At 44.2% G+C, this 18,102-nt stretch overlaps 1 protein-coding gene across 3 annotated transcripts in view; it reads left to right on the top strand.

The window, feature by feature from the left end:
* SEMA5B (semaphorin 5B) overlaps positions 1-18,102 on the top strand; it is a 229,988-nt gene that overhangs the window by 175,373 nt on the left and 36,513 nt on the right. For all 3 annotated transcript variants that reach the window (XM_026054226.1, XM_026054234.1, XM_026054243.1), the window contains 3 exons: positions 448-583; positions 4,074-4,281; positions 6,420-6,627. In XM_026054226.1, the coding sequence (XP_025910011.1) occupies positions 448-583; positions 4,074-4,281; positions 6,420-6,627 (552 nt within the window). The remainder of the gene's footprint in view (positions 1-447; positions 584-4,073; positions 4,282-6,419; positions 6,628-18,102) is intronic.

Raw genomic sequence — 18,102 nt, 5'->3', positions numbered from 1 at the left:
TTTGAAAAAAAAAGGCCGAAGACACAGATTTTGCAGCTGAAGATTTCCCAAGCCTGTAGAAACTGAATTTCACCTTGAGATACAGCAAGAGATTAAAAATTAGGCTGTTTGTAATCAATCAAGATAGATGGGGTATAAAAAAAAAATAAAACCAGACACAAATAATCCATGCAAATTAAACTGTGCTCACCTTTCATGTCAGAACTGCTTCCATGGTCCTTAAATCACAGACATTTTAAAACAGTTTAAAATTCATTCTCAAAATTGTCATGCAATCCATCTACGTTTTACAATTTATTTATTTATTTTTCCTCCCTGTGAGATTGGTATCACTGTACTTCTACCTAGCAATTTACATGTATTTTATTTGAGTAGAGTTTGATGTGTGTTATGATGAAAATGTCAATGGTCTAATGATTAAATTGATTTTTTTCTTTCCTTTTCCAGAAACAGCATAGCTGCCTCAGCAGTGTGTGCCTTCAATCTGAGTGCCATTACTCAGGCATTTAATGGCCCTTTCCGTTACCAAGAGAACCCAAGATCAGCCTGGCTGCCAACGCTAAACCCCATTCCCAATTTCCAGGTACAAGTGCTACCCTTTGTTTACTTTGCTGTCTTTTGTGTTGTCTGTCATTGCACTGGGCTGATTTGTGTGGGGCTTATTTTTCCAGCTAGACCCATTTTACAAATAAATGATATTCATCCACACCTAGGAAGATTCAAGTCTGTCAAATTCCTTGCCATATGTTGCTATTGCACTCAAATGCTTCGTGTGATGCATGGCAAAAATAGAATGTTTTTGTGGATAACATGGATGTTCATAGTTTATATAATAAGAGATTAAAATACCTGCTAGCCAGAGATAATGTTGTAGGTAACAAGGCTGGGAGAAAAGGTTTGCTCAGGATATGCCGCTGACCACCCTTCCCCTGAAAAAGCTGTGTGTACTGTTTTCTGAAACAACTGTACTGACCTATGGCAAGAACTATGTTAGGCTAGATGGACTCAAATTCTGATGCACAGGAAGAAATTTTTTGTTGTTAATTTTATATTCTGGCACGTGAACCTCAAAAATRTGATCCTTACAAGCAGACATGCAGTCACTTCTCCACCAGAACCCATGGATCCAAGAATTGGAAGCTGAGCATGGATAAAATCAAACTAGAGACAAGACAAYCTTTTATTTTACTAACAAGTGAAGTTAGCCATTGAGACTGTGTAAAGATGTGATGAATTTTCTTACACTTTCTAGGTCCCCTGAGGCTACAAATGTTTCATTCCCAGATGGATATCTTTCCAAGACAGACACATAACTTAGCCAAAAGTTATGGCTGTGTTGCAGGAGTAACCAGTGGAAACTTGTGTCCCATGTTGTGCAAGAGGTTACACCGGGGTTCCTTTTTGCTTTTAAAATCTTTGTCTTTATGAATGAGCAAGTTTTCAGGATTCTGAATTACAGCCAGCGTGCAAATGTATGGAAGTGCTTCAGTCCTTTTCTGCCCGGATTCAGTCAGTGCAGTGCAGKGTATGTGTGTGACCAGCCCAGCAAACCTAACTCCTCTGAAGCATTAGCCTGTTTTACAGGTCAGTCCCTTCCCACCTGGAAAACCATAARGAAGACAGACTCTCCTTCCTGTCCTTGCTCCCCTGCAAGTGGATTCTTTCAGGCCAAGTGTGGCTCTCTCTTACCAGTGCAAAGGTGCTGAGGCTGCCTGCAAATGCCATCTGCCCTCAAGCTGGTGATGTGAGGGACCTTCCAAAAAGGACTCCGCAGTGAGCTTAAAATCACTGCAAGAGCAGATGGGCTGCAGATCCACTCTGCAGGCAGCTATGTGTTGAGTTCCTGCTGAGGACCCTCACTTCCCTGATGGCACCTGATTGGGGACTTATGTCTCTGCAAGAAGGGACAAGCCTGGGCTTCAGGTCACTCCCTCAACTAACTGCATTCAGAGCCAAGAAATGAAGCCTTATTGAAGGTGCAGCCATGCCAAATGCTGCCTGGCTTCTTTTGAATTTGGAAGAAATACTAAGGTTCTTTGAGAATCAAGGACTTTCTGCCTCTAGCTGGACTAACCCCGGAGGAGCAGAAAAAGGACTTTGGAAAGAATTTCCATGTAGTGGAAATTATCAGATGAAATGTGTATTGTAAAGATTGCAGTAGTAAGATGAAAGAAGGGGTCAGAGGAAAATAAAAAAAAGTAAAAGAAGGTATGTGGCAGACAAAAGGAAGATTGCAAGAAGAGATTAAGATGTTTTTCAAGTATATGAGGAACAAGGGGTCAGGGAAGGGCTTTGGAGATGACAAAGGTAATTTAGTGACAGAAGAGGCAGATATTGCAAAAAATTAGATTAATTTTTTTTGCTTCAGTGTTCACAAAGGAAAATGAGGGAAGGATGCCAGAAATATTTTTTCTTCTTTGCAGAGAAAGGAGAAATATGGAAGAATATAGAGGACCAGGGTAATGCAGTTAATCGAGAAATTAGACCAAAACAAAATAAAAACAAACCACAGGGATGCTGTGTCAGCACATGGGCTGCCAATAGACCAAAAGGATTATCTGTGACTTGATGAGCAGAAAAAGCAAAACTAACAGTGACATGCTGGCCACCCGCACTCTTCTTAGTGATGTTCTGGAATGAAAAGAAGTGGGGAGAAAAGCACCCAAGCAAGACTGCGGTGGAAATCAGAGGGAGAATAGGGAAGAGAGAGCAGAAGAGAGAGAGATTAAAACTCTTCAGAACTTGGGATCATGCAGTCATGAAATTAAAAAAGACCTTTTCATTTAAAAAGAATCTGAACATAGCAGAGGACAAGTCATAAAACCACTTTCATTCCCCAGATGCTGGGGAAGATGCCAAGGATGGTGAGCAAATGACCGTGTTTGTAGGTCGTGTGGATCAGCGTCACACTATTCAGCCTCTTCAAACAAGCCACCAAATGTTGATAATGCGTTTTGCACAAAGCAAGTTGCACATAACTGTGTCAAATATGTTTGTTGCAGAAATAAGTTAACRGCATGAAAAATTTATGAGTTAGTACAGTTAGTATAGTTGTTAGGTTCTGCATTTGCTGTGTAAATGTGAGCTCAGTTCCTTTGAACTTATTTTATGACATTGTAAGAGCAGATCTGCATGGTGCACMTTGGAAAAACAGACGCACTGCAGAGAGCTGCCTTGATGCCTCTCGGGTTAGTCATGGAAGTGCTGTAAATCAGCATCCTGATGTACAGTGCACTGACTTCCTTTCCAGGGAAAGCCCAAGTCACTGGATCCCRTTTGTGTGAGATAGGAAACCAAAGCTTAAAATGAGCTGTTTACCTGGTAGGCCTTGTGCTGATCAACTATCTTCTTCCTCCCCATTCTGGATGGAGAGGAGTCAAGTCGCACCTCAGTTCAGCCCCTGGTACTCGAGGCTGGATGCACACGGGCTGATCTGCCATTCTCTGTGAAGATGGAGAGCTGCATGTGGGGAGGGGGCAGTTCCTGTGTAACCTGCCTTTCTTAAGATAAACTAAAAAAGATAAACCAAAAAGAAGAGCACATGAGAGAGAATCAGTGTGGTGAGCTAGCTTTGATGCAAAATCAGACCTTTTTTTCTTTTTTTCTTTTTTTTTTTTAATCTCAGATTTTGTGCCTTATACAGAGTGAGATGCCACATGGAGTCAGAAGATTATTTGAAAGGCTTCAAGGATTCRTAGCCACAAAAACTTCTTTCCACTACTAGCTTTAAGTCTCTCTTTCTGCCAGTGGCATTAATTCTTTCTTTTTCTCCCTCAATTAGTTAATCCCTTTTGACTGTGTGCTGGCATGCAGCCTCCAGGCTGTATCACAAAGGAATGAAGCACCACAGCCCTTGTCAGTGGACMAGTTGGGAGAAATGTCTTCATGGAGTGGGCTACTGGAACCTACTGTCCAGGCTTTTCACATGAAGGGCCTAATCCTGGGAGGCTTGCACAAGCCCACCAGCCCAGGGAATCACTAGGGAATGGGTTTCCGGAATAATTTGGGGTTTGGTCTTACGGTGTTTGAACGGAGAGATGATACAGGTGCTGAATTCCATCTTCTGTATCTAGTGCGGGACTCTGAACGATGATGGCCCCAATGAGAACCTGACGGAGAGGATCCTGCAGGATGCACAGCGCTTGTTCCTCATGAACGACGTGGTGCAGCCGGTCACTGTYGATCCGTACGTGACGCAGGACAGCATTCGGTTTTCCAAGCTCGTGGTTGATATTGTTCAGGGGAAGGATACTCTCTACCACGTGATGTATATTGGGACAGGTAAGATCATGAGGGCTTAAGAAAGTTCTCTCCACCTGTTCACAGAACTGGCAGCCCTGAGAGCCTGGTTGTGCCGTCATTACTCAGCTGTCATTCAGTATCATTTTGGTACAAATCCTCATGGAAGTTAGTTTACCTGATAAATCAGAAACAGGATGGAGAACCTGAGGCAAAATCCCAGGTGGACAGGCCATAAATCTACATCATGTTTAAAGACAATTTTATAAAAAAAAGTTTAACTTAATCAGACTATGCAGAACAGTGGGGAAGAATGAAGGATCTGAAATGCTCTGGGGTCTTGTGGGTGCAAGTTGCCTCACTCTGATGTAACATCCTCATCTCTCCATCACCAATAATAATACTTAAAATCCAGGCTTGCTGCAAGGTTTTATAGTTTCTTTTTTTGCACCTCCATGTGCCTGCTGGTGTAGACTCCCAGGTATTTTKGGGGTAGCATAATAATATAAGGCAGACGAGGAAGCTGGGACTAGTGTTTTTCTGAGGCAGCATAGTGAAGCAGGGGAAGAGTTCAGCATCAAATCTGAGACTCTTGATTTCTACTGCCATCCTCTAATTAGCAGGACACACGACCTCTTCTGAAAAGCACACAGATACCTTGGATAAATGAAAGATGCTGAAGAAGGACAAAGTGTTATAAATGGTTGTCTTAGCCCATATTCATGCTAATGATGGAAGTTAAATTAAATATTTTGATTAATCAAAGCATATGGCCAGCCTCATGGGTATAATATTTTTATCCTCTATTGCAGAAGCCTTGACTTTAGAATAAGATGGATTGCCTGTGTAAGTGTTAGCTTAATCTCCCATCAGAATGCAGAGTCACTATCTCATTCTCATGTTACCACCTTCCAGGACTGGGTCATAATTTATTTGACTTTTGCCACCACTTACTGGGAAAGTGGTGRTTTCTGATGTGTTTTAGTAACACTGCTGCTGTGCCAGTCTCCATGGTTGCTGCATATGATGAAAGGACTTCCCTGGAAGTGTGATGGGGTCCTGCCATTTTTAGATATCGATGCTTTCTGAGATGTGTCCCATTGCAGAGCCAGGAAAGAAGGCTGAGGTTTGAGCTGTGTTTGCCTCCTCCCTCAGACTATTTGTGTCCTGTGACCTCATCTTCTCATTCACATTTGCTTTCTGGTCCCGGTTGATGGTAACTGGAGAATAAGTTCTGTTGTGTTTCAAACTTTTAAAGCATTCAAATGTGCAAGTAGAGACAACCCTGAACAGAAAGCCCAAATCTGAGTCAAACCAACCCGAAGTTGGGTCTAGTCTTGTTCCAGTCTTTAAGGCCCATCCAAGTATAAGAAAAGCCAACCCTGCCACTGTAAGCTACTGAGCTCTGGCATGAGTGCAAGATAATTATGTAAACAGAAAGAGTAAATCCAGGAGCAGTTGGTACAGATAGACCTGTTTGGGGGGGTTTAATGAAAAACTGATTGGCTGCCCCCTTTAACCTAGCAGAAATCCCCCACAGTTTGTCCAACTCTTAAGCTTTTTAGTCAGGAGCACTGTGAACACTAAAATACATATTTTTTTCTATGCACGCCTTGCTTGTGCCCTAAAATTCCCTTGTCGAGTTGGCAGCAGCACTTCTTCCAGGAAGAGGAGCAGTTCAGTCCTTGACCCTGCTGTCATTCTGGTGGCTGCCGAGATTCCAGCAGGGCCGCTGCATCACATGTCACTTGTCATCAGAAATGAGTCGGATCTGTTCCATAAACCAAAGGAAATACAGACTCAAAGCACCAGAAACCATCCCTACTCAGTCAGATCACCTGTACAATTCTCTGGTAACAGGACGAAGCTCTTTTTTCAGCTCAGTGCTCCAACTGGGAAATATTTCCAGGAAGTCGTTCTGTGGATGATTCACATCCTTCTGTTTTCCAACTGCAGTGTGTTCACAGCCACTTTATGTAATGTCTGAGAAAGGTTTAAGGATTGTACCTCTGTAGCCAGGGCTTTGCATACCATGGCAGGCAGGTGTATTTTAGAAATGACACAGAAATAGGTTTAAAGTAGCTGTGTAAAGGTGACATTAATATTGAAGTCTTTGTGCCTGTAGGAAATTAAGTCAATGTCTCCGAGATTTACCTGTGTTTTGTTTCTTGTTCCATTAGAGTATGGGACCATCTTGAAGGCACTTTCTACCACTAACAGGAGCCTGAGGAGCTGTTATTTGGAGGAAATGCAGATTCTCCCTGACGGACAACAGGAACCAATCAAGAGTCTCCAAATCCTGCACAGCGACAGGTCGCTCTTTGTGGGTTTAAATAATGGAGTGCTAAAAATTCCTCTGGAGAGATGCTCCATGTACAGAACAGAAGGGTAAGCAAATTTACAGCTCTCATATATTCCACTTCAACTTGAAAAGAAAAGCACCGGGGAAACATATTCTAGTGTGGTTCATTTCAAAATGTCTTTTCTCATTACCACCAGACAGAAGAATTGGGGAAGCAATGAGAATAAACAATATTTTTTCTCATTGCTATTATTAAGTAGTCCTCAGATTATTCAGGTATCAATTGTAAGTCTGCGAAAGAAGAACTTGCAGCATTGATATCCATGTCTGTATTTCGTCTTTTAGAAAGGACAGGAAAAAAAAGAACTTCTTTTAACTGTCAGTCCTGGTGCCAGGCATGTTTTCCACCCAGCAATGAGTGCAGAAATCTTCAGTATTCAAACATATGTGCCCTTTCCAGCAGGTGAAGCAGTGTGATACCGAGTGATTGAGACRTGCATTCAAATGATCTCTCTAAGCACACAGTGGGTCTGCTGGGGGTAATTGCTTGTTTACATCCCCGAAACAGCTCCTCCCTCGCCACTCCTGCCTTTGCGTTGCTTCCTTTGAGCAGAGTTTTGTCTGAAATTGATGTTCCCTGACAAAAGGAAGGGATTTGTTGGTACTGTCTAAACTGGCTCCCTCTGCCATGGCCTCCTGCAAAATATCCCTGTTGCTATTGTCAGGAAGCCTGATACAGAAAATGTCACTGTCGTTTTATTTTCAACAAGTAGAGTTTATCTGTTAGCTGGTACTAGTCATGTCTGTCTAAATATAAAAATACCAGCTCTTTCTATTTTTGCTGAACYTCTTAATTATCCCTTTCAGAAAATATACCTCAGTCATTGCTGCAAGTTTGACTCAAGCGTTTTCATGAGTGCAGGTTTAGCTGCATATACAGAGAGGCTGACACAGAGAAAGAGAATCACAGCTGGAAAATGCCATCCCAGTCTTAGCCCTTAAAAGCAGAGATTTAGAACAGCAGAACATAACATCTGTCCTCTCCAGGCTGTCCTGGAGAATTTCAGTTTGGGAATATTTATGTGTGTATACATATATATGATCCAATTTCAAGAGCACCAAGTTCTTTTTTTTTTTCCCTTTTCCTAATCTCATATTCAACTTTCCAGTAATTTATAGATCATATCTCCATTTCAGCCTGTGTAAGTACTTTCTGTGACACTTCATTAAAACTCGAATGGTGGAGATTGGCTCAACTAAGAGCCAGGGACAWGCGAGGGTGAAGGAGGGCAGGGTCTAACTCTTGGAGCGGGACCCAGCCCTTGTCACTGACTCGCTGCAGGACACTTCTGGGCTATTTAAGTTGCTCACTGGGCTAGAGCAAAGTGTGGGTGCTTGGGCCTCCCCAAAAGCGAGCAGATGTGGGTGTTTGGCAGCGTGGGAGGTCGACGTTTGCTGAATTTGGGTGTTGGCCAATTAGTGAATCTTTATTGATTGTAGGGGATCCTCTGCCCCACAGCTGGGTCTCCTAGAGGGCCTGTACATCTGAGGGGGAGAAAAACAGGAGAAAACTTCRGAAAGCTGAGGAAAGCTGCTGTTTATTTTTTGAGAAGCCTAAATTYTGTAGGAAATTTTTCAATGGCCAATTTTGGAAGCCCTTTTCTTTTCCCCATTGGCATCCCAGCTGTGTAGGTAACAAGTCAACTTGGCTCCCTTTATATTTCTTGCCATGCCGAACTGCATTGGGAGGGATGTTTTAATTTCCGCCGGCGCATCCCACCTGGCACTGCTCCTGGGCAGTGATTTATTGCTCATTGTTGCACTGCTGTTTAATACACGCCGATACACGGCCACCACGGCAAGGAGGACTGCCACCCCTGCCACGCTTCTTTGTCACGCTGTGGCTCCTTGCCTGGCTTCCCTGAAAAGCTCCGGTTTCAGCAGTTTTTAGGATCTAATCGTCTGGAGGGGGCTCAGGAAGCTTGGAGGTGCTGGGGAATTTGTGCCTCCCGGGCAGGAATACCGCAGTGATGCTTGTTTTCCTTGGCTCTGCCTCTGCTATCAGGAAACTTTACAGCGTTTTACAGCCCGAGGGCTGATGTGGCTTTGCGATTGCTGGCTTAGGATTCCTCACACTGCCTTYTCCCTGGACTATCACATATCGAGGGAAAACTGATCCTGGCGTTTATTCCTCCAGTGCACCCTGTCCATGTGTTGCTTTAAAACCCTGGGCCGTATTCCCGGGGCTCTGAGTTGGGGCAGAGGAGGAAGCAGGAGGGAAAAACGGTCCTGCCATCTCCTTTACTGTTTGTTTATTGACACGGCACCAATTGAATCTCTTAAACGGAGACTGGTAGCTTGGCCCCGCGTCTTGATGTGGTTCATTGACCCGAGATGTTCCTGGGGGTCTGCACAGGGCTTTGTGTGTGCCCACTGACCTGGCTCAAAGGGGCTTTTCAAAGCAGCCAGCGGCAGCAGCAGGGCAGGGGGAAGACATCTGTAATGTCAGCTGCCCAAATTTGCTTCCTGGGCTTGGCTGCAGGGTCTGGGCCTTGTGCATGGGTTTCCCTACTGTGCTTTAAAGCTGCCATTCCCCGCTTGCACTGGGAGAGTTTTAGGAAGATGCCCGATGTGAGCCAGACCTACGAGCCCTTTGAACGTGCGGAGCGTTTTGAAGGCTGCTTCGCTGGAGGTAGCTTGGCCGCGCTTGCTGCTGGGTTTTGCATGGCTTTGAAATCTTTTCAACCTCCCTGCAATTTTCAAATGAGCTGGGATTTCTACCCCAAGTTGCCCCCGAGCTTTGGGGAGGGATATCTGGAGAGCCAGCGTTGCAGCTTTACCACTGACATCCCCCATATCTGTAGAAAGTGCCCGAACAAAAAACGGGATCTGAATTTTGGAGGGGGTGAGGAATTGTGATATGGACCATTATTCCCAGGTGGGGCCTATCTGTCAGTATAGCTTCATAATTGCTTTAAAGGGCGGGATTAAATTATTCATTTTAAGAAGGGCAGCGCAGCAGGGAGGAGCTGCTGGTGCTCTGGGGGCAGCAGCCCCCTCGCCCTGCCGGCCCCCATGGCCCCGGCGCAGGGAGTCTGAGACGCTGAGATTGAGCCGTCCTGCTTGGCCTGAATTCTGGCTCCACGTCCCCTCCGGCCAAGCGGCTAAATGCGAAGCCGGCAGAAATGACTCTGCTGACAGGGGCTCTTCTCTGCTGACCTGCAGCCTGCGGGGGCCGCAGCTCACCCCTAAGTAGCGCCCGGCCGCTCATCAGGCAGCTCAGTGTCTATGGGTGAGTCCTGAAATAGCCCCAGGGGCTCGCAGGGCCAGCAGCCCCAGGACAGAAGCACGGAGGGGTTTGGGGCTTTTTTGTTGCTTGCCTTCTGCAGTACAAAATTTGAAAGCTACAAATACGGTTTCTATATTTCCATACCACATGTAAAGGGAAACATCTGAGATATTGCATGGTGGATTATTTTGGTTGTTATGAGTTGCTGGGATTCTTTCTCTGTTTGGGATTTTTTTTTTCTCCTTATAAGGTGCAAAATCCTGTGTAACAAAGGAGCAAAACACTTGAATTTAGTGGCGGAAAGACAGAGTAGTTAAAGGATTACCAGATTTCTGGAAAGAAAGTGTTAGGGAACTTAACCAGAGGAATAAGACAGCATGGGAAGAGGTCTAAAAATTCCCTGGTGTTAGGGAAGGAGGGACTTGAGTGCGGGCTGGAAATCCTCTGCCCTCCTCATCAAAATGCCTGTAGCTCCTCCAAAGACAAACAAGCAGCTGTTGGTGGTGGGTGAAATTATGGGAAAGAAAATGGTAGGGAAGCTGTGGGGAGGAAACCAAGGAAGGACCGTTCAGTGGAGCCCAGCAATCAACAGATCATTTAGGTGACCCGGATCGTGAAACAGTTCAGCAAAGAGCCTGAGAATCCAGCCACCTCTTCTCAGCTAAGACTGCTGAAAGTCTGGCATATGTTTTTGTAAATCTTCAAGAGTGTTTTAAAAAATTTCCAACATGCTGAAAAAATCCTGTCAAAAAACAAAGAGATGTTCGGAGGATAGAGGCAAATGGAAAGGTAAGAGCCTACAAAAAGTTGTAAAGCTTCATCATCTGTTTCCATCTGTTCTAGCTGATATGGTCTCTCCAAGATGAAGGGAATTAGCTAATTATTTTGCCACTCATTTGAAAAGCTTTGAGAGACTTTACAGGCAGAAAGAGAAGTGCTCAGCCTAACCTTTTGTCATCCATAGTCTCCAATAATAAAGCATAATAAATCACTAAACATCTGATTTGACATTCTGGTTCCATTTAGGTAAATAGTGAGACTCCCACTAACAGCACGTGAAGATATCAAACAAAACCTTGTTCACTAAAGCTCCTAAAAAGAATAAGGTTTGGTAGATGGAAATGGATTTGTGTTCTTTAAATAGAAGTACAAAATTATACCCTTTCCTCTCTCCAGAAAACTCATTTGCATGTACTGTAGCAGGCAATTACTCCCATCTTGTTTAATGTAGCTGCTTACATATGTAAAGCTAAGCTCATCCGGACTGTTTACAAAATTTGGATTTTGAGGTTCAAGGGAATGAAACAGGTGTGAGATCTGGATTTTAGCATATCTGGATTTAGCATGTGAAGAGTTTGGGAAAGAAATGTGTCTGTATGTATCTAAAATTGAAGGGGGCAGAAAGGAGGAGGGCAGGGTAAACAGTAATGCAGTGAAGAGGGGCATGTTTCCAGTAAGATGCCAGAGAGGCTGATTTTCAATCTCCTCTTATTTGGCATTATCTTTAATAACATTGAAGAAAGAAAATGGGATACTTCATGGGCAGCACTTAAGTATGACAGAATCACAAATAATAGTGAGGAGAGAAATGCAGTCTGAGGAGGAGAACCAGCAAGGGGCTGGGTTTGAGGAACAAGCCTTGGCTGAGTTTACTGGTACTAGGATTGCTGAAAAAGAGGGGACACAGGAAGGAGAAGTGAAAGGGGCTTTTTATTTTTAAAATTTTATATTGGCAAGTTTTACTGGGAGGGGMGAATAAATGGGGAGAGTTTGGACATATGGAGGAGTTTTACTTGCTCTTCAGTTTTAAAGAATATTGCCCTTGCAGCTTAGTTTGCAGGGAGGACTGAGGCGGATTAGAGTATGGATCCTTGTGCCTTTAGACCAGCTCAGATCAATAGTGTCTAAAAGTCGTTACCATCTGACACCTGCTTGGGGACTACGTGAAATTCGTTTCAACGCAGCGGCGGCGGCCTGGAAAGCACGTATTTTCCTTGGAATACATAATGCTGGGGTGACATTGATGCTACTGTTACACAAACAAGATTAATAGCTGGAGCTACCAGGGTGCCTCTGGGCAGGTATCCTTTGCCTCTGTCAATGCATGCAATTTGCTGCTCTTATGTCATAGGATTTGTATTGCAGGCAGCAGTCACGTTCGGGGACGTGGCTCCTCATGCGCAGAGCCTACACCTCACTGCTGCCGTGGCTGGCTTGCTGTCATGGCTCGAGGTTTTGGACAAGAGGTACAGTGTAAAGCSTAAATGTGCCCTTCATATTGCAGAAATGCAATATTAATTCCAGATGATTACGTTGCTACAGATGTGTTATTAACTTTTTGTTAGGGAATATGCTCTTTCACCTGTTTGGGGACGAGGAAGGGGCTGGAGTCTGAGAAAATGTGTTGGTTTTGTATTTGTAAGGATCAAGAAAGCAAATGAAATACATATGGCTCACAGAAAGACATAATATTGTACTTAGGTCTATCTAGTGTCGTTTAAATGTCAAATTAGCAAAATAATGTAGACTTACAGGAATACTCTAGTTTGAAAAGGGGTAGAGCTAGATTTCAGGAGTATCCATTTAGTTAAGTAATAATCTATCTTGCTAAATATGGAATTGATATTGCTTGATGGTGTTCTTATTAACTATGTGGGGAAAAAGCAGTGGAGAATATATTGAAAGGACCATTGTGCCCTTTCTTCAGTGCTGAAACCATCCTGTGTGGGCAAGAGAGCTGTTAGATCCTCAGCGATTGTGCTAGGTGCCTTCTCCAACATGCATTAATCTACAAAGACTCTGTCCGGTTGAATCTGCATCTTGTTGAGGAGAAAATAATTACCCAGAGCTAAACCGAATCCAGCTTCGACAGAGGAGCTGCTTGAATATGGATTGCTCCTTGCAGCTGGGTGATGAGTGCAGAATGGTTTTAGGTTTCTTTACCATTATTCAAATCCCTTAAGTTTCCTACCTTTGCAGGTGTATTTCCCATCCCGAGGTCCCTCTTTCAGTGTAATCTGTGTCCTTCCAGCAAAATGGTTGTGCTTCACAGACCCGGCAAAATACCCCACGCTCAGGAATTCCTTCTGGCTRTTCCTTTCATTGGGGCTTTAATAGCATCCAAGTTTTCTTGTGGATGACTGAGCCCATCAGTGGTAGTCAGAGGCCCTCTGTATTTCTGTTTTTATTAGAGGTCAGTTTTGCTTGGCACAGTGACAGCAGTTCCTAATAGTGTTTATGGAACACCACATTCATTTTTTTTAATAACCTGCTCTACTGATGTAAACATAAATCCAGATTTAATCAGACTTTTTCTCAGGTGGCATTAATCTTCATATTTGAATAAATGCAATGTTGTTTTATTTTGTGGCTTTTAAAATAAAAATAAACGCCTCTCCAATAAAGAAGTCACTATGGTTAAAAGATGATGGAATGGGATGTCAGAGGGTAAGAAAGGGAATAGTTTGTTCCCTGAATTGCATGAGGCCATGATCTATAAACTACGATCGATTAAAAAGATATTGAAAATGTTAAACAGGAGGTAGATACTAATAAGTCAAGGTCCCTGATGTGAAAAGGAAAATAMGGTAAAGCCGCCTATGAAAATAAATGTCTGTTCACTGTTTCACTTTCAAATGTTATGTGTGTTTGGCCAATAGATGGAATTTAATGTTAGAGGTCACTTTACACCATAGCTTTRATTTAGGCATTCAAAACAAGTCATGTGCAGAGCAGGAATCGCTGATGCTGAGTGTGTGGGAGGGATAAATTGCACACGTGCAATTCAGCTGCTCTGCCTTTGTGTCCAGCCTCAAACACCTAAATACCAAACCTTATCTATCCAGGTCAACGTCAGCTGCAGCCCTCGCAGCGGTGCCACCTGGCAGCTCTAATGGGCTCTTCCCAAGCAGTGCCCTGCTGCACAAATCACCCCCTTAATGCATATGGAGTATGTGGCTACTGATCTTGAGGAAAGGGCAGGAGCATCTGGCGCAGAATATGTTGTACTCACCAGCTGAGAAATGAAGTTGCTGCTTGACCACCGTCAGACTAAGCAGCTCAGTTCCACTTGGCTTCTCCTCGCAGTGGGGAAAGATAATGGATTTGCACAGATCACTAACTCATCTCTGCAGTTTAAATTTTTTAAGGTATCAAAACTATGGGGATTGTTTGAAGGTTTGCTGCTTTTTTTTCCTCCCCCTTTTATAATCTTATTTTCCTAAGCCGTGAACATCCTTTTGATTTTCATTCTTCTGTTTTCATGCCGTCTGCCTTTAGGGAAGACAGAAGTCCACTCTTCCTTGCATGGGCTATTGAGGTTGTCAGTAATTACGATTTGGTTGGCTGGAGGCTAATATGGTTATTTTGTTTAGTTCATCCTCTCTGTAGGTTAATAGCAGAGAGACAATAAACTCACCTGGTCAGGAAATGCCTGTCTGCTAAGCACACCTGCATGCCTGCAACTGGTAGACAGAGCCAAGAGCAGCGTCCTGCTCGCAAAGGGGGCTGCTTGGAGAGGGGACTGAAGTTGTGTCAGTTCTCAGATCTGGTTCCTCAAAAGGAGCCAGGTGCTGCCCACCTGGGGTGCTGAGCACAGATGGGTTTTGGTTGCTCAGTRGCTTGCAGGGTCAGGCCAATAAATGTTTGCCTTGTGTTAGTGAGTTGATAATGCTGCTGACCCTGTGCCTCTGATGATCTGAGGGATGATGCCTCCTGAAAACGTGGAAATCTACATGCAAAATGGGGTGCAAAATCACCCTAGTGAACATGATATTCACGGCAGGCACCAAATTCATCAGCAAAAATGTAGTCTTCTCATGTGTGGTGCATGGTTGTGTTAGCAGACACAGTGAGGGAAGGGGTCTTTGGATCTAGACCCCTCTTTTGTAGATCATCACGTTCTGTTGTTCCATCCCAAACTGTGTTTAATCATCAATAAGAAATGAAAGAGGGGAAAATAAGGGATGAGAGAAGGATGTAGAGAGGCTGAGGATGGGAGAACAAGCACATCCTGAGAGATGAGAGAAGCACAGTCCTTTAGTCTGAATACTCGAGGTAGCTGCTTTGGTACAGAATGGCATTTTGCTTGTCTTCTTTCTGTAGTAGTCTGTACAGGAGTAAGAGTGGGAAGAAGCTCCGGTAATTCTTTCTTTCCCTTGGTCTGTCAAAGCCTGATCTCTTCAGTCTGGTTTTATTGATCTGAAGATCTATTTATTAGACAGTGTAAAGCTTTTTATCTGTCAGGGAAGACTGACCAAAAGATGGAGCCGTCTAGACCCAGAAGCGAATTAAAGTCTGATTGAGAAACTTCKGAACTAGAGACTTTTAAGCCATAATGAAGAATTTGAAAGGAGGCATCATTCACGCTATTGCAAAAAAAAGTTCCCAAATCTTCGTGTCATTTGGATTGTGAGATTGGTGCTGTCACTTTGCAAGTACCTTGGCACAGGCATTTGGTTTGGAAGGCAGTTGTGCTTAAGGATCAATGACTGTTGTGAGCTTTTGGTCAAGTTCAGCCCCTTTTAAGAGAGAGAAAAAATATATTAAAAAAAGGAGAAAAACAAAAGAAAGGGTAGGTCAGTGTGATGCCTAGTTTCCAGTGCTGTGAGTGAGTGGTTACCATATTTGTCTGAGCAGAAATCACCTTATCATAAATCATCTTCATCATAGTATGCTGGCCCTATGTCCCAAAAAAGGTGAAGTTGTAGCTGCTGCAGCAATGTCACACAGCTGRAGTTGTAGAGGAGGTTGGATTAGGACACAAGGCAAGGCCTGAGTGAGAGGTATGAAGGGGAGGCACCTAACAGAGAATCCCTGGGATTGCACTAGGAGACTCCTGTTTTAGGCCAGTGACCATTTTTTTAATGCATTGTTCGTATTTCAGGAGGGATGAAAATTCCTTCCTGGGAGAGCTGCTCGGCCAAGAAGGGCCCATGCATCCAATGTGCTGCCTGGTTCCCCACCTCTGGACTCCCTTCTTCTTCCCTTTCTTATTGCTTTCCCCCCATTCCTCAAAGAAATGTTCATATGGATCAAAATGTTTGTACAGCCTCTTGTCTTACTTATATCTTCAAGTGGTCCATTGGGGAATGGAGAAGTAAAAATTGCTATGAWGCCCCTTGCCCACACCATGAGTCCTTGGCTTTTCTTGAGGAGATCTTGGGGACAATCAGCATCCTGGAAGCAGAAAACTTTTTTTTTTTTTTTCTGCAAATGCTAATAGTGAAGGTTCAGGATTTTATAAGCTTCAAAGGCTCTATAAAAATTCTTTTGAGTCGCAGGTAAGGGTTTCCATTGACACTTGAGCAGGCTGTGGATAGTGCCCTGTTTGCAGAGCCGTAATCCCTTGTGWTATCCCAGATCACTGCTGTAGAAATGATTGCAGTAGCCCAAAGCAGCAAGGCTTACGGCTGCAGAACAGCAGGCAGCAGGTGAGCTCTTATGAATAAGATCCTATTTTCATGCAAATGTCCTTGGTAAGTGAGAATAAGGAACCAGAGAAAAATACCTTACAAATGGAATTGTTTTTCAATTGAGTGTTTTTGGTGTGTATTCCTTCGTGCCTCAGATAAGACATTTATTGCAAGCCAATGAACTAAAGTGAATCACTATTGATAGTAATGCCCTGTCATAACAACTCTGACCTCTTAGATATCTGTCAAGAGGTGCTCTCCTGAGTCCTCSTTGAGTGCATTGCACTTAGTAGATGGCCAGAGGGGAGCTGAGGACACAGGCTGCATGGTATCATCACCTTCTTACTTTCACAAACACGCCACTTTGGGGGATTTTATTAGCTAAGTCTTTAGCATTAGCATTAATGCAGCCAGTGTTCCCTGCCATGCTCAGGTATGGGCCACCTTCTGAGGTAATTGATTTCCCTTTGCTTGGATGAAATTTGGTAGGAAATGATACTGTCATCGATTCAGATGAGCATTGCTCATCTGTCACTGAGCAAACGGATGTATAGCTTGCACTGTTGAAGATTSTATATATGGGATGAAGTGCTGGCCCTGCTGAGCCCATGGCAGAAGCTCCATTGACTTAGAAACATCAGCATGTCATTCTAGCCTGTCAACTCTATATCTCATTTCACACTACTTACATAATGCCCCACATGGCTTCAGGTCCCCAGGCCTGTGTGGGACTTTTTGGCACTATCATAATACGAAATGATATTTACACATAAACATTTCAATTTGTTCAGTGTACTGAGCACAAGGAAGTGCTGGGATAGCTTTTCATTTTCCACACTGTGGTGTCTGATCTGCTGAAAATGACAGCACATTTCTGAAGCATTTTGATGCCGGTCTGCATATGTGCATACATATATTTGTCTTTTAGCATGTGCTCACCGGTGTGGTTTTATCATTTAATGACATAAGTAGGGACATATATTCTCAAGATATTTTAAAGATATAATTTAGGGTGGACTTTGAAGTGTGCACTTAAGGTATTTGCCAGAAGGTGCGCRTTGTAATGCTTTTCCTGCTTACGAAAGGGAAAAAATGAAGCAAATTGTGTGTAAGTAAATACATTTCTCTTTACCCTTGAGTGTATCGCTGTCAGTCGGTCTAATAGGCTTCTTGCCAGAGTGGGCTCTGAATTCCGAAGGGAGGCAGACAGCTAGTTGGGTTTTACATTTCAAGTGCTTTTGAGGGCTCGCTGTCAGCGGGGGAGAAGCCCTGGCCCTTGGTGGTTGCTGAATTACGGAGCGTGCACTTTGGCAACCCAAGGGCATGGATGCAGCCCCATCCATCCCCGTCCCGCTCACAGGATGCCGGGCCCGGCAAGCGAGCACCACGTGGGGCTGCCACCCATGGCCAACACTCTCGGGGTGGCCATTGGGCTCCTTGTGGCCGCCGGGCCGCGTGGGGTGGCCTTGGTGGCAAGGGGACGGCAGGCTGGGGCGCTGCGCGGGGCGAGAGCGCCAGCAACGCGGTCAGCGCCCGCCCGGGCACGTCGCAGCCTGCGGAGCGGCTCAGCAGCACCGAGCCTGTGGAGGTTACTGCCTGCGTTGATGCAGCGCACGTTTTGCTATAAATTAAATTCGGAGAAGATGTGTGGTGTAATAGGGCGATGCTCGCAACAGCCGTCCCCGTGGTGAATCGCAGCGACCCGCTCGGCTCGCCGGGTGCCCAGCGAAATGGTCTCCTGCAGCTGGCAACAAAAGCCTGTACCCAGTGTCAGGGGCTGGAACCATGACCAAAGCACTCTGTAACTAAAACCAGGGCTTTTCTTTTTTTCTTTTTTTTTCTTTTTTTTTTTTTTTTTT

Source organism: Nothoprocta perdicaria, unplaced genomic scaffold (assembly GCF_003342845.1).
Source record: "Nothoprocta perdicaria isolate Ctin4 unplaced genomic scaffold, notPer1 scaffold_0, whole genome shotgun sequence".
Classification (NCBI taxonomy): domain Eukaryota; kingdom Metazoa; phylum Chordata; class Aves; order Tinamiformes; family Tinamidae; genus Nothoprocta; species Nothoprocta perdicaria.
Note: the sequence above shows the minus strand (reverse complement) of the source record. Positions and strands in the feature narration are given on the sequence as shown.